The sequence below is a fragment of the Plecotus auritus genome (genome assembly GCF_963455305.1).
Source record: "Plecotus auritus genome assembly, chromosome: 3".
NCBI classification, from domain to species: Eukaryota; Metazoa; Chordata; class Mammalia; order Chiroptera; family Vespertilionidae; genus Plecotus; species Plecotus auritus.
In genome coordinates, this window is record NC_137772.1 from 78,568,576 (window position 1) to 78,585,035 (window position 16,460).

General features: G+C 42.6%; 1 protein-coding gene across 2 annotated transcripts in view; it reads right to left on the reverse strand.

Annotated features, from left to right (window-relative positions):
* Nucleotides 1–16,259, reverse strand: part of TDRD3 (tudor domain containing 3) — a 197,014-nt gene extending 180,755 nt beyond the window's left edge. For both annotated transcript variants that reach the window (XM_080660565.1, XM_080660564.1), the window contains exon 1: nucleotides 15,327–16,259. In XM_080660565.1, coding sequence (XP_080516691.1) covers nucleotides 15,327–15,367 — 41 coding nt within the window. In that variant the 5' untranslated portion in view covers nucleotides 15,368–16,259. The remainder of the gene's footprint in view (nucleotides 1–15,326) is intronic.
* Nucleotides 16,260–16,460: the final 201 nt, after the last annotated feature.

The window sequence follows — 16,460 nt, forward strand, 5'->3', positions numbered from 1 at the left end:
TTACTTAGAGCAGAAATCAGCAAACTTTTTCTGTAAAGGGCCAGATAGTAACAATTGCCGGATTTTTCCTTCCATAGGATCTGTCACAACTACTCAACTCTGCCCCAGAGTACAAAAGCATGGTCTGGCCAAAGTCCCATAAAACTTTATTTACAAAAACAAGGAACAGCCTGGCTGGTGTGGCTCAGTGATAGAGCATCGGACCTATGAGCCAGAAGGTTGTGGTTCGATTCCATGTCGGAGCACATGCCAGGGGTGTGGGCTAGATCCCCAGTGGGGGGCATGCAAGAGATCAGTGATTCTTTCTCATCAGTGATGTTTCTATCTCTCTCTCCCTCTGCCTTCCTCTCTGAAATCAATAAAAATATATTTTTTAAAAAGTTATATTGTGCCACCCTCGCTGATGTGGCTCAGTTGGTTGGACATCATCCCATGCCCCAAAAGGCTGCTGATTCGATTCCTGGTCAGGTCAGGTTGCAGGCTTCAACCCCTCTCTCATTGATATTTCTCTCTCCCCCCACTCTCTAAAATCAATTAAAAAATCTTTTAAAATTTTTAATTATCCCATAAATTTACCTATTACATAATTGGCTCCAAATATTTAATATTTGAGGAGGATTATCTATTACTCTTTAAGTGAAATCCTTATTTACAAAAATAAAAGGCAATTACTTATTAACAACTAGTGGCCTAGTGCACGAAATTCGTGCACATTAAAAGGGAATTAGAGGAAATATTTTAATATTGCTATTTGCCCTTTATAATAGAAGTGTCAAGAGATAAAAGAAGATTAGTAATGTATATGAAAATCTCCCTCCTGTCAGAGTCTGGGGCGCACCGTGGGACCCAGAGTCAAGTCCCTACTCACCCACACACACCTCAGAATCTCATGAGACCCAGATCCTGCCGGCCCCACCCCCACTGGGAGAGATCCAGACCCAGCCGGCCCCACCCCCATCAAGCCCTGCCGGGCGGGGGGCGCAACCTCAGGTCCTCTGGCCTGTGCTGGGCACAGCCTCAGGTCCCCCGGCCCGGCGCCGGGGGGTGCGGCCTGAGGTCCCCCGGCCCGGGCCGGGGCGGGGGGCGTGCCTTGAGGTCCCCTATCAAGCCCCACCCGGCAAGGGGCACGGCCTGAGGTCCCCCGGTCTGGTGCTGGGGCAGGGGGCATGGCCTGAGGTCCCCCGTCAAGCCCCGCATGGTGGTGGTCATGGTCTCAGGTCCCCCAACCTGGTGCTGGAGACGCAACCTGAGATCCTCCATCAAGCCCCACCAGGCAGTGGGGGACGCAGCCTCAGGTCCCCTGCCCCAGCCCAGCACCACACAGCCTCAGGTCCCTGCTGATTGCTCATTAAGGCTCATTATGGGAACTTGGCCTCCGCTGTGGGTGCAGCCATCTTATGTTATGGAATCCCTGCCTCTGCTGTGGGTGCAGCCATCTTGTGTTACAGAATCCCTGTCTCCGCTGTGGGCACAGCCATCTTGTTATGGCATGGTGGTCAATTTGCATATTCCCTCTTTATTAGATAGGATGCAACATTTCAACAAGAATGTGAAATTACCTGCCTTCTGCTTCTGAGACTTACTAAATTCACATTCATAATAAGAGACTGAATAGTGACAGTTTCCTCTCTCAAATGTCTTTCTATTCCTCTTGTACAATTGAAATAACTAATATTATATGAAATAAATGTCTTATATGCACCATTTTATCTTTCATTTGAGAAATAAGATTATCAAATGGCAAGATATAAAAATGTATATGATATAAAGGTTATGTCTTTATTAAAGTAACTCTTTTAGAGACAATATAAGGTATTCAAAAATAGAGTAAATAACACCAACTCTTTCAAAAGTGACATACCAGAAATTCACCTATTTGCAAATCGCATGAATATATTTACTGGCAACAATAAATTATGAGAATCCAGGCTTAACATACAATAGTTAGAACTGCAAATATTTACTGGGCGCTCAACAGATGGCAAGCAGTGTTCTAAGCACTTTGTGTGTATTAGCTCATTAATCTTCATAATTATAACATGGGTTAGGTGTTACAATTGGCACCATTTAACAAATGAGCAAACTGAAGCAGTAAGCAGTTAATGTGCTCAAGTGATCCTGGCTCAAGAGAGTTGGACTTCAGAGCCCATGCTTTTAACTACCAACCATATTGCTTCTCAAGAAGCAGGTATAAATCTAACTGAAGATTGAGGGTACATAGTGGGGTTTCATAACTATTTTCATTTTTTCAGTAATCCCTCATTATAATCTAATTTTGTGATGTAATTCTAATTAAGTAATAATCCTATATAATAAAGCCTAATATGCAAATTGTCCCGTCAGGTGGTCATTCAACCGGGAGTTCAACCAGGAGACCGGGAGTTTGACCGCTCACTAGGACGTGCGCTGACCACCAGAGGGCAGCACAGAACATGGTGGCGTCAGCGATGCTGCGCTGGCAGCGGGCAGCAATGGAGGCACTGCCAGCCCCAATGGGTCCCAACGAGAGCAGGACCGCGGCAGGATGGTGGAGCAGGTGAGCAGGCAGCACCAGGCCAAGGGGGGTGTGAGCAGGGGCCCGAATGCCCCGCAAACAGAGACCAGTGGTGGCAGTGGTGGGCGGGACTGCCGCCCAGCTCCCAGGCACTGAGGGAGCCAGTTGAGGGACCCAGCCCCGACCAACGGCCCCACAGACGGCAACTAGCGGAGGCGGCAGGGGGCCTGGCCCTGATCAATTACCCTGCAGATGGCAACCAGCTGCAGTGGCAGGGGGCAGGGCCGCCTCCCAGCTGCCAGGCGATAAGGGAGCCAGGCAGGGGGCCCAGCCCCAACCAATCACCCTGCAGGCGGGATGGTGGAGCAAGTGAGGGGGTGGCGCCAGGCCAAGGTGGGATGCCAGGCAAGGCTGCAGGGCTGGGAGGCTGGGGGTGCGAGCTGGGGCCCCATATCCACAGACCACCCTGAGGGACCCCACCTGTGCATGAATATGTGCACCAGGCCTCTAGTTCTAATATAAAATTTTAACTTCAAAATCACATCACTTATTCATCTCAAACACAAATTGATTCAAGCTTGCAAGTTATTTCTTTGGCAATGCTGACTTCTTATTGACCTCCTAGAGGCCAGATGCACAAAATTCGTGCAAGGGTCTTGGCCCTCACAGCCCTGGCTGCCTTGGCCCTACAGCCCCAGCTTCATCCAAAAGGTCATCCGGACAGTCGGTCCGCTGTTCGGCCGTTCGGTTGATTTGCATATTATGCTTTTATTATTATAGATGAGTTCATATATACTGGGAACTTAGGCAAAGAAAAAGAAACCGGTGCTATAGGGCAATACCAGGCAGATCAAAACAGCAACAAGCATCTTGAATACAACAAAATTCAGTCAAACATTAGCCTATTTTTTCCACTTTGAAACTACATGCCTTAGATATATAGAAATCTATAATCATACATTTTTTTAAAAATACTTTTGTTTAAAGCATTACCAATTCAATTTACACATGAAAATTATTATGATAAGGTAAAATATTTTAAAAGCCTACCAACCATCCAATTCAATTTTATTTTCCATGAAAATATGTTGAGACAGGAATATTGCAAACCATGTCAAACAATGTTGGCCAATACAATAATGCACAGATAAGTCTCATAACACAAACTGTAATCTAATATTAGTTCATATTAGTTTATAACTAAAATTATGTTAAAATACATTAAAAAGGTATTATCTCATAAAAAGCATGACCATTCTTTGATGCGCCATACTAGATACCACCAACATGATTAAACTAAGGTTTGCAAACCCCTTTTATAAGCAAACTAGAGGCCTGGTGCACGAAATTTGTGTACGGGTAGGGTCCCTAGGCCTGAACAGCGATCTGTGGGGCGATCAGAGGGCCCCACTCGCACCTGCCTTGGCTGGCCTGGCACTGCCCGCTCACCAGCCCCACCCCCCACCGCTGCCGCCAGTCACCTCCCTCTGTGGGAGGTGACTGGAGGGGCAATTGGGGGGCGGTGCCACCTGCTCGCCAGCTGGCCCCGACCACTCGCTGGCTGGCCCCGCCTGCTCAGCAGCTGGCCACCGCTGCCAGTCGCCTCCCTCTGTGGGGCAACCGGCAGGGTGTTGCGGGGGGGTGCCTGCTGGCACCTGCCTTGGCTGGCCTGGGGCCTGCGAGCTGGGGGCAGCTCCTGCATTGAGCATCTGCCCCCTGGTGGTCAATGCGCATCATAGCAACCTGTCGTTCCACCAGTCATTCTGCCGTTCGGTTGATTTGCATATTAGGCTTTTATTATATAGGATGTAGTAAATTCATACATGCTACTTATTATTATGGAATAATGTATAATTAGGGAAAGAGGGCTTTGCAAGCTGAGAAGTCTTTTACAGACACAGATTACCACAAAATAATAATATAATTTTTTACGTAGAATATTAAAAGTAGATTATATAAAAAAGTATTAAAGGCAATGAAAAGAACCTTATTCAGTCATATCAATTCATGCAACTTTACCATAATTTAAACAATATCACTGAGTGAAAATTTTAAAATGTGTCCAGGTAGAAGAGAACTACTTCAAGTGTGGTCCATGGATCACTGCCAATTCTCAAACTCTTTGTTAATGCTCCATGATGGGATAAGCACAGAAACTGAGGTAAGCATTTAAAAACGTTTAGAGCAATCTGACATTACTGCAAGATTTTATAGTTTACAAAATTTTTACAAAATTAGAAATTTTAAAAACTGACACTGAGAATCACTGAGCTAGAACACATTTCTCAGTATCCCTTTCAAGTAGATGTGAGACTAAGTTCTTAGAAACCAAGGACATGATGTGTGCACCACTTCTATAAGGAAATGGATTGTGTGGCTCTGCTGTCCTTCCCTTGTCTACTAGCTGAACCCAGATGTGGCAGCTCCTCTACTATAACTGTGAAGACAATGACAATGCCCCAGCGTAGTGCTTCCCAAACTTTAATTTGGAAAGGAATCTTTGGGAGAATCTTGTTAAAATGCAGATGCTGATTTAGTAGACCTATGGTGGAGATTGAGATTCTATTTTACTAACAAGCTACCAGGATGCTAATGCTTCTGGTCTAAGGACCACACTTGGAGTAGCAGGGATTATGGGACAAAAGACAGTAAGATGGAAGGAACCTGGGTCCCTAAATGACAGCACAAAGCAAAATTCACCACCATTATGGGTGTTTTATGACAGGAAAAATGGACTATGTTCTTTAGATCTCCCTGTAGAAGCAATGTTCCAAGCAAATATAATGTTACCACTATATTTCAAATTTTACATCTAACTAAATACATATACTCATGAGCACGTGTTTATATTCGTTAGAAGTTAATATTAATAAATAGAGAAGCTTTGTGTGACAGGTTATTTCTGACATTTCTGTAGAGATTACATTTTTATTTAGCTATTTTTTTTAGAGAGGGAGGGAGGTGGGGAGGAAGAGATAGAAACATAAATTTGTTGTTCCACTTACTTATGCATTCATTGGCTGATTCTTATATGTGCCCTGCCTGGGATGGAACCTGCAACCTTGGCATATGGAGACACCGCTCTAACCAACTGAGATACCCAACCAGGGCCAAGATTACATTTTTTCATTAAAAAAAAGTGTTAAAACTTGACAACATTCATTTCAGAAATAAAAAGCTTAAACAAGTTTCATGTTCCTTGAGAAGATTAATATAATGAAAGATACTGACACTAATTAAGATATCACTAATATTCATTCTTCAATGATTTAAATGTCTACTGTGTATCTTGCATTCTGCTAAATGCAAGGAATACTATAAAAATTATAGAAAGATTTGATCTTTGCCTTACAGGAGCTTACACAATAAGGCATCAATCAAACTATTTTAACTAACTAGAAAAGCCACATATTCATTTATTTCTCTGGATCCAAAGTTAGAATACAGTAGGTCCTCAGGTTACGTCGGAGATCCGTTCCTACAGCGCAATGTAAGGCAATTTTCGCAAATTTTCACCGTTAAGTCGGAACCCACCTACATAAGCACCTACGTCACTCACATGGAGCACATACACAGCAGTAATGAAGTGAAACAGTAAAAAAAAAATTTAAAAGAAAGATAACAATTCCTGACCTTTACTTGTGGTAAATAAATAAAAAACATAAAGCACATATGTTCATACGTCAAAATGACAGACCTTTTTTTTATATATAAATAAATGGGAGATGGCAATGTAACCACAAAACGACGTACATCGAGTCCGATGTAACCTGAGGACTGCCTATATATTTGTGGCGAAAGAAAGAATTATTTCATTAACTTTATCTTAAGTACCTATCAACTTTTTGGACTCTTAAACTTACACTCACCCCTATTTCTCTCTCAAAACAAAACTTAAACTGAATCAAGTTCAAAATCCATTATAAAAGATTGGCTTTATTTAGCAAGTCTGTCCTTTCTTCCTCCCCCTCCTCCGTCCCCCCCTCCCCCCTTTCCCCCTTCCCCCTTCTCTCCTTCCGTCCCTCCCTCTCTCCCTCCCTTCCTTCTTTCTTTCCTTCCTTCCTTCCTTCCTTCCTTCCTTTTTAAACAAAGTTAGGCTGCCTGAGCATATTTTTCATCTTATCTGAACACTGTAATGTTGGTTCTTCAGGTTGGGAATTAATTTTTTTACCTTTTTATCAAATTTATTGGGGTGACACTGTTTAACAAAATTATACAGGTTTCAGTTGCACAATTCTACAACACATCATCTGTACACTGTATTGTGTATTCACCACCCCAAGTCAAGTCTCCGTCCATCATATCATTTTCCTCCCCTATACCTCCACCTCCCTCCCCCAACCCCGGCAATCACCACACTTTTTCTTTTTTGCTGCTCAATCCCTCCACCACTCCCATCCAGCACTACCCCCTCTCCCTTCCCCCTCCCTGCCGACTGCTATCATCCTGTTCTCTATTTGCTCACTAGTTCATTTTGTTCCATTCCACATGAGTGAAATCATATGGTACGTGTCTTTCTCTGGCTTATTTCACTTAGCATAATACTCTCCAATTCCACCTATGTTGTCATAAAGGGTAAGATTTCCTTTTTATTTATTTTTTAAATATATTTTTATTGATTTCAGAGAGGGAGAGATAGAAACATCGATGAGAATCACTGATCGGCTGCCTTCTGCATGTACCACACTCAGGATCAAGCCCACAACCTGGGCATATGCCCTGAATGGGAATCAAACCATGACCTCCAGGTTCATAGGTTGACACTCAACCACTGAGCCATGCGGCTGGGCAGATTTCCTTATTTTTTATGGCCAAATAATATTCCATTATATAAATGTACCACAGCTGTTTATTCACTCATCTATTGATAAACACTTGGGCTGCTTCCATAGCTTGGCTATTGTAAATAATACTGCAATGAACATAGTGGTGCATATATTCCTTCAAATTAGTGTTTTGGGTTTCTTTGGATAAACTCCCAGAAGTGGAATTGCTGAGTCATAAGAAAGTTCTGTTTTTTATTTTTATTTTTTAACTAACTCCATACTACTTTCCACAGTGGCTGCATCAGTCTGCATTCCACCAACAGTGCACAAGGGTTCCCTTTTCTCCACATCCTCACCAGCACTTGTTGTCTGTTGATTTATTGATGATAGCCATTCTGACAGGTATGAGGTAATATCTCATTAATTTGCATTTCTCTTGTGATTAGTAACATTGAGCATTTTTTCATGTCTATTGGTCATTTGTATGTCCTCTTTGGAGAAGTGTCTATTCAGGTCCTTTGTCCATTTTTTAATTGGATTGGCTGTTTTTTGATGTTGAGTTTTGTAAGTCCTTTATACATTTTAGATATTAACTAACCCCTTATCAGAGGTATCATCGGCAAATGTGTTCTCTCATTCAGTGGGTTGTCTTTTCATTTTGTTAATGGTTTCCTTTACTGTGCAAAAACTTTTTAGTTTGATGTCATTCCATTTGTTTATATTTGTTTGTTTCCCTTGCCCAAGGAGCTATATCAGAAAAAATATTGCTAAGAGAAATGTCTGAGATTTTACTGCCAGTGTTTCCTTCTAGGATTTTTATGGTTTTGAGTCTAACCAGAGCATGTTTTCCATCCATACTTACCTTTAATGTTTCATGTTAGGCATTTTACAAAAATCTACCTTTATTAATTTTTAAACTTTGCAAGGTCCTGCTTAGAATTTAGTAAAATAACAATATTTTTCTTAACATCTTCACTTTATATTCATGACAGAGTATCTTCTGAAAAGCTGCTTCTGGGTTTTATATTTAAAGGAGTTTGAGGGATTGGGGAGGAATTAAAACAATGGATCTTCAGATATCTAAATTTATAAGTAATGTTTTAAAAACTGCTCTGAATCTCTAATATCAGCAAGTCAACAAACTAATACTGACCCAATCAAATAATCCTGTCCATTTTCTCTTTTTAAAAAAAAATTTATGTTTGTCATAATGCATTCTAATGCTCCTCCCCCGCCCCCCTCACTCCCGGCAGCTCATTAAAGGCTAATTCTCCATTTAAAAATGCTGAAATTCCTTAGTGCTTGAATCTAGCTTATTTGTACTCAAAGCTTAGTCTTTGGATCATAAATCAGTGTTGTCTAACAGAAATACAATGCAAGCCAAATATGTAATATTAAATTTTCTAGTAGTCACATTTTAAAAAGTAAAGAGAAATAGGTAAAACTAACTTATTAATATATTTTACTACATATATTGAAAACATTATTTCAATATGTAACAATTTAAAAATTAATGAGAGCTATTTACATTCCTTTTTTCTACTAAGTCTTTCAAACTCAGTGTGTATTTTACATTTATGGCACATCTAAATTTGGACTAGACACACTTCAAGTGTTCAGTAGCCACATGTGACTAATGTCTACCAAACTGGACAGTACAGCCTTAACTGACCTCATCCATGCACTGCTTCAATCACCAGCTATACTGAAACAACTCTGAATTCATATCTCCAGGCTTCTCTTCTGAGTTTAAGATTAGTATTTCCCAATGCCTAACTGGCATCTTATTTTAGATGACTCAAAGGCATCTCATTCTCAAATAATGCCCAACTTCAATTCATGATCCCTCCCTAAAAAATGTGGCCCTCTTCTAATAGTCTCTATCTTACCAAGTCATATATGCAAGCCAAAAACCTAGAAATCAACCCCTTGACACTTCCTTTTCTCTCATTTCCATATCCTATCCAGCAAAAAGTTCTGTCCATTTTACCTCCTAAATATCTCAACTCAACCTACTGCTCTCCATCGCAACCATCATCCACTCCATCCATCTACTCCTGCCCACCTCCAATCCTCTTTCTTCAATACGAGGATATCTAAAAACTCAACTATGATGTCATCTCTACTTCAACCCTCCCCTGATAAAACTTTTCAACTAACTTCTATATTGCCTCTAAAACAAAAACAAAACTTACCATGGTCTCTGATGCTTGAGCTACATGATCTAGCTCCTGAAACTCTCCCAGCCCCACCTCATTATACTCCCTTTCTGTACTGCCCTCCTCCCATCCTGGACCTTCAGATCTTGGACCCACCTTTGCATGACCTTGGCTTTCCCCTTACTTAGGTTAATTTCCACTCATCTTCCATATCTAAGGGAACATTCCCTGACCACAATGAAGATATCAAATTTCCCTTTTTATAAATTCTTAGAAAACAATGTCCCTTCTCCTTTTTCCCCATAAGACTACATCTGATTGTACTATAGAAACAGCCTGCCACAACAAAATGTTCAATACTTATTTTTTGAATAAGTATATCAATGAATCTGCCGTGTGTTTTCCCTAGACAAAGACAAGATACCCTATTATCAGATGGTATATTCAACATACTCTGCTTATACATCATTAGTTTTGGAAAACCTTCCAGACTTCCTAAGAGTGAGTTAACTACTTTCACCAACACCCCGCAAGTAAAATATCAGTGTATAACATGTTTAAATTCTGTCTGTCTTGTACACCATCCCAACAAAAACCACAGTGCTTTGTGCATAAGAGGAATATGTATTTACTATGTGTATTTCAGTAGACAATACTGCATTATAACTGACTACTGTTGCAGATTATACTTTCAGTAACACTACATTAAAGAAATCACCTGTCACCACAAGATGTCTTCTCGGGTAGATAAGATGTACCCAACAAGATAAGGGATGAAAGATAGCTATTTATCTCTACTTTAAAGGCTGTACAACTGTAATATGTGTGAGAAGCACTCACACGTGCACAGACTCAGACCCACTGAGCAGATGTTACAGGGTTACTCGTACACTATTAAGGTTCATAGTGGCTCTGTTCAGCGCTGTAGAACAAGGTGGTCCTTTCCTGATTCTCTACATTACTAATGTGCTTCTTTTCTGCCACCATTATCTTTGATTTGACACCCTTGTCAATACTTTACATTATCACAACACATTTTTACCCCCACCACATTACCACATTCTCTGTTTCTTGTTTTGTTTTGTTTTGTCATTCTATGATTTCACAAGTGTTTCTCAATTTCACATAAAAATGTCTGTATTGCTGGGAATGCAATATGCTTCTTCTAAAAATTATTTGGAGGTAAAGTGTTCTTTAGCAACTTCCACATCCTACACCTTTCAAAAAGTCAGACTTTCTAGAGAGATGAAACTTAACTATAACATGATAAGTGAAAAAAAAAATGCCCATATTCTATTGTCAAAAAGAGAAAACATAAGCCAAAAAAGTAATATAATTGTATTTTTATGATTCTTGAAATGTTACTATGCAATTTTTACTTGATTTAGCAAATGCTACTGTGTTAGAGGAGAAAATTATTTTCAACTTGCTGAGGTAGCAAGTTTCTTTTTATACCCCTTTTATGCTGGAGGCAGTGAAGTGTACAGGCAGTTGAAACTAGATTTATAGGTTATCCAACAAAAAATCACTGCAAACAGACCTTAAAACCTGAAAACTTGCACAGTTTAATAGAATATCCAGTCATTTTTAGCAGTTTACAATACCTATAGAAGCAACCAGGCACTATATATAAACACATTTTGAGACAGAAGGTTAAGAAGGCTTACTGCTCTTGAACATTATAATTTCACAAATAATAAAAACCAAGGAGATAGTTACAAATGCCCGTTAAAGAAACAAGAAATAGCCCTAACCAGTTTGGCTCAGTGGATAGAGCGTCAATCTGCAGACTGAAAGGTCCCAGGTTCGATTTTGGTCAAGGGCATGTACCTTGGTTGTGGGCACATCCCCAGTAGGAGGTGTGCAGGAGGCAGCTGATTGATGTTTCTGACTCTCTATCCCTCTCCCTTCCTCTCTGTAAAAAAACCAATAAAATATATTTTAAAAATAATAATAATAAAAATAAAGAAACAAGAAATATTTCAAAATAGAAGGATGTTGCCAATAAGCTCCCCTGAAAACTAAGTATAAAGCGATTGGTTTCTTCTAGTGTTCTTCAGCATGATCTATTATTATGTTTCACCCAAAAAGTATTTTAATGGTTCTGATGCCTTCCAAAACAGTGTTCCAAGGGTACATTTATATCAAAGTGGTAATGATAAAGTATTTTATAATTCCAGATAATTTTTAAAATCCTGTACTTAATATACAGCCCTACAAAGAACTATCAATATTCTTTATAACTATGAGTATGCCTAAGAGTTATACTGAAATATCCTTTGCATAAACTCCTACTGTATGGCTAGTAAGCAATAGTGTATTATGTGAAGGTATGATAGTTATTAATGATGCTGCAAAGACTCTTACTTGAACACTGATTTCATTCACTAGCCATCTCCTGTGAACAGGTGTGTCTCTCAGAAAACTGAAACCAAACAAACAAGAAAAGCACTGAGGTGGATTGCAGAACAGGAATCTGACTTTTTTGGTCTTGGTCATTAATGTGTTTGGGAAGTGATGGGATATAAAAAGAAGCTCTCCATCTGCGTATGAGTCAAAAGCCAGGAATAAGAAAAGTCTGGAAGTAGTTCCACTTTTTTAGAGTAGCTATCTCAAGGCAGCATGAAGAATAACAGGGCAGGACCCTCAAGACAAGAGAACATTAACCACTCTATAATCCATACTGCCATTGTGCTTCTTATTTTCTCTATCCCATGGTTGTTCTCCTCTAGTACTAAATTCTGATAAAGACTTTTATAAGCGCCGAGACCGGTTTGGCTCAGTGGATAGAGCGTCGGCCTGCGGACTGAAAGGTCCCGGGTTCGATTCCGGTCAAGGGCATGTACCTTGGTTGCGGGCACATCCTCAGTGGGAGGTGTGCAGGAGGCAGCTGATCGATGTTTCTCTCTCATCGATGTTTCTGGCTCTCTATCCCTCTCCCTTCCTCTCTGTGAAATATCAATAAAATATATATTTAAAAAAAAAAAAAGACTTTTATAAGCTGTAGCCTTCCTTAGTTGTTCAAAGATGACACAAAGAGAATGAAGTTTGGTATACACTTGGGCCAGAGGATATCAATATGGTGGTAGCACCAGTAATCAAAAAGAGACCAACCAACAGAGAAGGTGAAATTCAAATGGGACAAGAGGTGTTCATCCTCTCTTTCACCTCTAACTCTGGCCCCTCCACAAAAATAAAACAAAACAAACAAAAAGCAAAACTCTTGGGGTTTTAATGAAAAATAAAGACTTAAAGAAACACATGTATTAACAAATTAGAGTAAAAAATTGGTCTATATAGATCATCTGTAATCCCAGTAGATGACATTTTCAGAAACAAGCTTTTCAGAGCTAAATAGTTCCCTAAACTACTATTTTAATTGAAACTGATAGAACAGATTTAATAATAGTTTAGGTGTTTTAGCATCGATTTCTTTTCAGGTCCCACAAGTGATTAAATGAATAGGCTGAGTACAAAGAAAAATGGTTTTGTCAGACAATAACAGAGCATTCTAAGAGTTAGATGAAACTCAGCATGTCAGAACTGGAAATTAGTTGGTCAAAGCTGCCTATGGTCAGAAATCCTCCTTCCTGTGCTCTTCTCTGCCTAAACCTTTGAGATGCTGAATTTTACCATAGTAAGTCTCTACTGAAATATCAGTTCTACAATACAGGACACTGAAAGCCTAGGAGATCCTAATCTTCTTTGGAACAAGTTTGGTCTGATCAAGACCCATCAAAGGCCCTGGCCTGGAAGCTCAATTAGTGTCATTCCCATAAGCCAAGGTTGCAGGTTCAATCCATGGTCAAGGTACATACAAGAATCAACCAATGAATGCATAAATAAGTGAAACAAATCAATGTTTCTGTTTCTTTCTCTTTCTCCGTCTCTCTCATCAACAAATTTTTTAAAAAGACCTATCAGAAATTACATGATACTCCCAACTCCTAGAAAGATAAGTAATTTTATCAGACCACATATTACTCCTTTTTATGAGTCAAAGTCATAAAAGCAACACAATTTGGAGGAAGTAAAACATGTAAACAGATAATTTGTAATACAAAGTGGCACATGCTACACTACAACATTGCTGGGGATTTATAACAAAGTAACAAATGAAGGAACTCTTGCCTGGGCTTGGTTAGGAAATTGGCAGGGACATTCCAAGGTCAATTGTATCAGACTTTATTGAGGACCCAAAATGTAATGTGCTGGCTCTCTGGCACTACAGATACACAGAAAAATAAGATGTAGTTCCCCACTCTAAAGAAGACCAAAGAAGAACAATTTAGTATGTGTGTGGAACCAAAAAGGAGGTGTGGGGTCATGCTGGAAAGCAGTAGAAGACTAAGTTTGTAATTAAATCATAAAACTAGTTTGAAGAATTAAGGCTCAATCTAAGGAAAAATGGGGAACAACTCAAATGGAAGAATGATCCAAGATTATCCAAGCCGACATTGTCAGTTAAAGGAACTGAAGGAAGAGATTTCACTTAAGAGAACAAAAATAAAACTAAATGAGATGAGTTTGTTATGCTAATGGTGCTCTACACAAAAACTGTAGGGACAATAACACATAATAGTTAAATGCACCATATCTGGAAGTAGCCCTTCTGCAATCACCGCTCACCTCTACCACTTTCTAGCTTTGTCATATTTGGAAAGTTACTTAACAGTTCTGTGCCTCAGTCTCCACCTGTAAAATGAGGTGGCTGTAGAGCCAGGAGCAACTTCTTCAAAACACGGCTGTTATGTTACTCCAAATCAAAAACTTTATTCACAATATCAAATCCACATCTTTCACTCACTTGTAGCCTCCATAACCTGGCTCCCAACTTTCTGGGCTTAATCCTCCCTGGACATCCTCCTACTTCCATGCAAGCTACGGATCTGCAAACCCATAAGCACTTTCTTGCTTCTGTGCCTCATCTCCAGCGTCTCAGTGTCCAAAAAGCCTTCTCCCCACCCTCTTTCAAAGTCCACTTCTCTAGGAAATTAACTCTCCTTCCCCCTCCAAATCCACTGTACATCTGCCTGCTCCTTGATACAGTTAACCACTATTTTCCGGTTTTGTGCTTGTCCTTTTTAATGCCTCCCTCTCCTCTTTTCATGAAGACTGTGAACTTCTAGAGAGCAGAGGCAAGTCTCTTTCATCCTCCTCCCCACCCCTCATCTCACACTGTGCCTATGCAGGCCTGGAAAAGCATTACTGAATTTAACTCTATGTTTACAACTGTAATGGCCGCAGTTCCAGAAACTGCTTACTTTCGTATAACATTTTATTGGTTTCAGATTCTAAAAATTTTAGCATGAAACGTCTTTAAATATCAGAACACCTCCATCCCTTCAAAAAAAGTTCTACGGAGCACCCACAGGCACGGACAAGGCGGTCATTTTTAGCTTCAGAAGTTGAGTGTGTGACAGGGGGCTCGGCCGCTCACCCGTCGGTGCCGCACTTAGAAATAAGGAGAAAGAAGGGGCTGTGCGCTCTCTGCCCTCAACTTCCTGCGGGCCCGCCGCCCCGCCGCCCCGCCGCCCCGCCGCCCCGCCGCCATCCGCCACCGCCGCCGCCCTCGGCTCTCCAGCCCTCGCTCTGCGACCCCAGAGTGGCGCGAGGCGCTGCAGGTGCTCCCCGCGGCCGGCGCAGGCCTGGCCGCCCTGCCCGCGCCCCCGCTTCCCCCCTGCCCGCCGCCCGCCACTCCGGGCCCAGGCCGCGCCGCCGCCCCGAGCGGAGCTGGGGTACTCGGTCGGTTCCGCGTGGCGTCGGGGGCGGGGCCGGCCCGGAGGACCCAGGGAGAGGCCGGGGGCGGGCGGCGGCCTCCGCCTACCCCACCACGCACCCCACCGCCCCCAGCCCCAACCCGCCTGGGTCGGTCCGCGCCTGCGGCCGGCGGGACTCACCACTTACCAACCCGCCTGGGACAACGCCGCGCCGGGGACCTCGGCCATGGTAGCTGCTTAGGCCTGGGGTGCTGGGGGGCTGCGGTGGGGGTGGGGGAATGGCCTCCTACTTAAGACTAAAAAAAAAGAAAAAAGAAAGAAAAGAAAAAGAAAGAAAGAAAACTCCTCTGGTCGGCCCTGCAACTGGGCATGCTCAGTGCAGTCGGCGCTTCCGCGTGCGGGTTCCGCCCGCCGCGTTTTCCGAGCGGCCGCGTGGGGCCGGTGTCTGCGCGCCGAGGCGGCGATCAGCCAGGGACCGGCTGGGGCCTGGGGAGGCCGGTTGGTTAGCCAGGACCACGAGACTTTGCCTCTCCACAGAGGCTGGCTGGTTTTTTTGTGGGTTACTTTTCTGAGTTGCACACCTTGGAAACTAGTTAGAGAGCAGAAAGTAACCTCCGCGTTGCCAGCGCCGACCGATGGTCAGCTCAGGGAGAGCAGGACAGCGCCAGCGCTGAGACGGACAGGTCGGTTGCGAGGGATCATGTCCAGGGCGGCTTTTATAAGGCCGTGTTTCATGCAGGAAAACTCAAAGGAAAGGTGTTCCCAACCCCACTCTGCATGGGGAAAAGTTTACTTTCTTCTAAAGACTCGTTCCATTCACCCCGCTTTTCTGTCTCCTGGACGCACAGAAAGAATGCAGTGGATCTTTTTCCAGTCCCCTCGGGGAAATGGATTGTCCAGGTCGGATTCCACAACGAAAGTGAGTGGTCAACCCAAGGAAACTTGCACTGAAGGGACGTGGAAAAATCAGACAGTTGGGTCAGTGCTCGATTTTCTTGTCGCTCTCCCACTGGGCCTGACCGGGGTACAGCGCTGCCCGGTGACGTTGACACGGGCACACCCAGACGTGACTCCCACCACCCATTAGCCGGTGCCCTCAGCTCTCAGGACGCTGAGGCGCAAGCGCTGGTCCCAGAATGGGCATGCGCGGCGGCGGCACGTTGCGGCGTGGTAGGCACGCTAGTGTGATTGGGCGGCCGAGGCCCACGCCAACCAATAAGGAGGCACGCTGCCCCGGGAGCCGCACCCTAAAAATTTGCTCCGCCCTCGGTAGTCACCTCTGAGGGACCCAGGAAAAAAATTGAAGTGGCGCTGGCCTCAG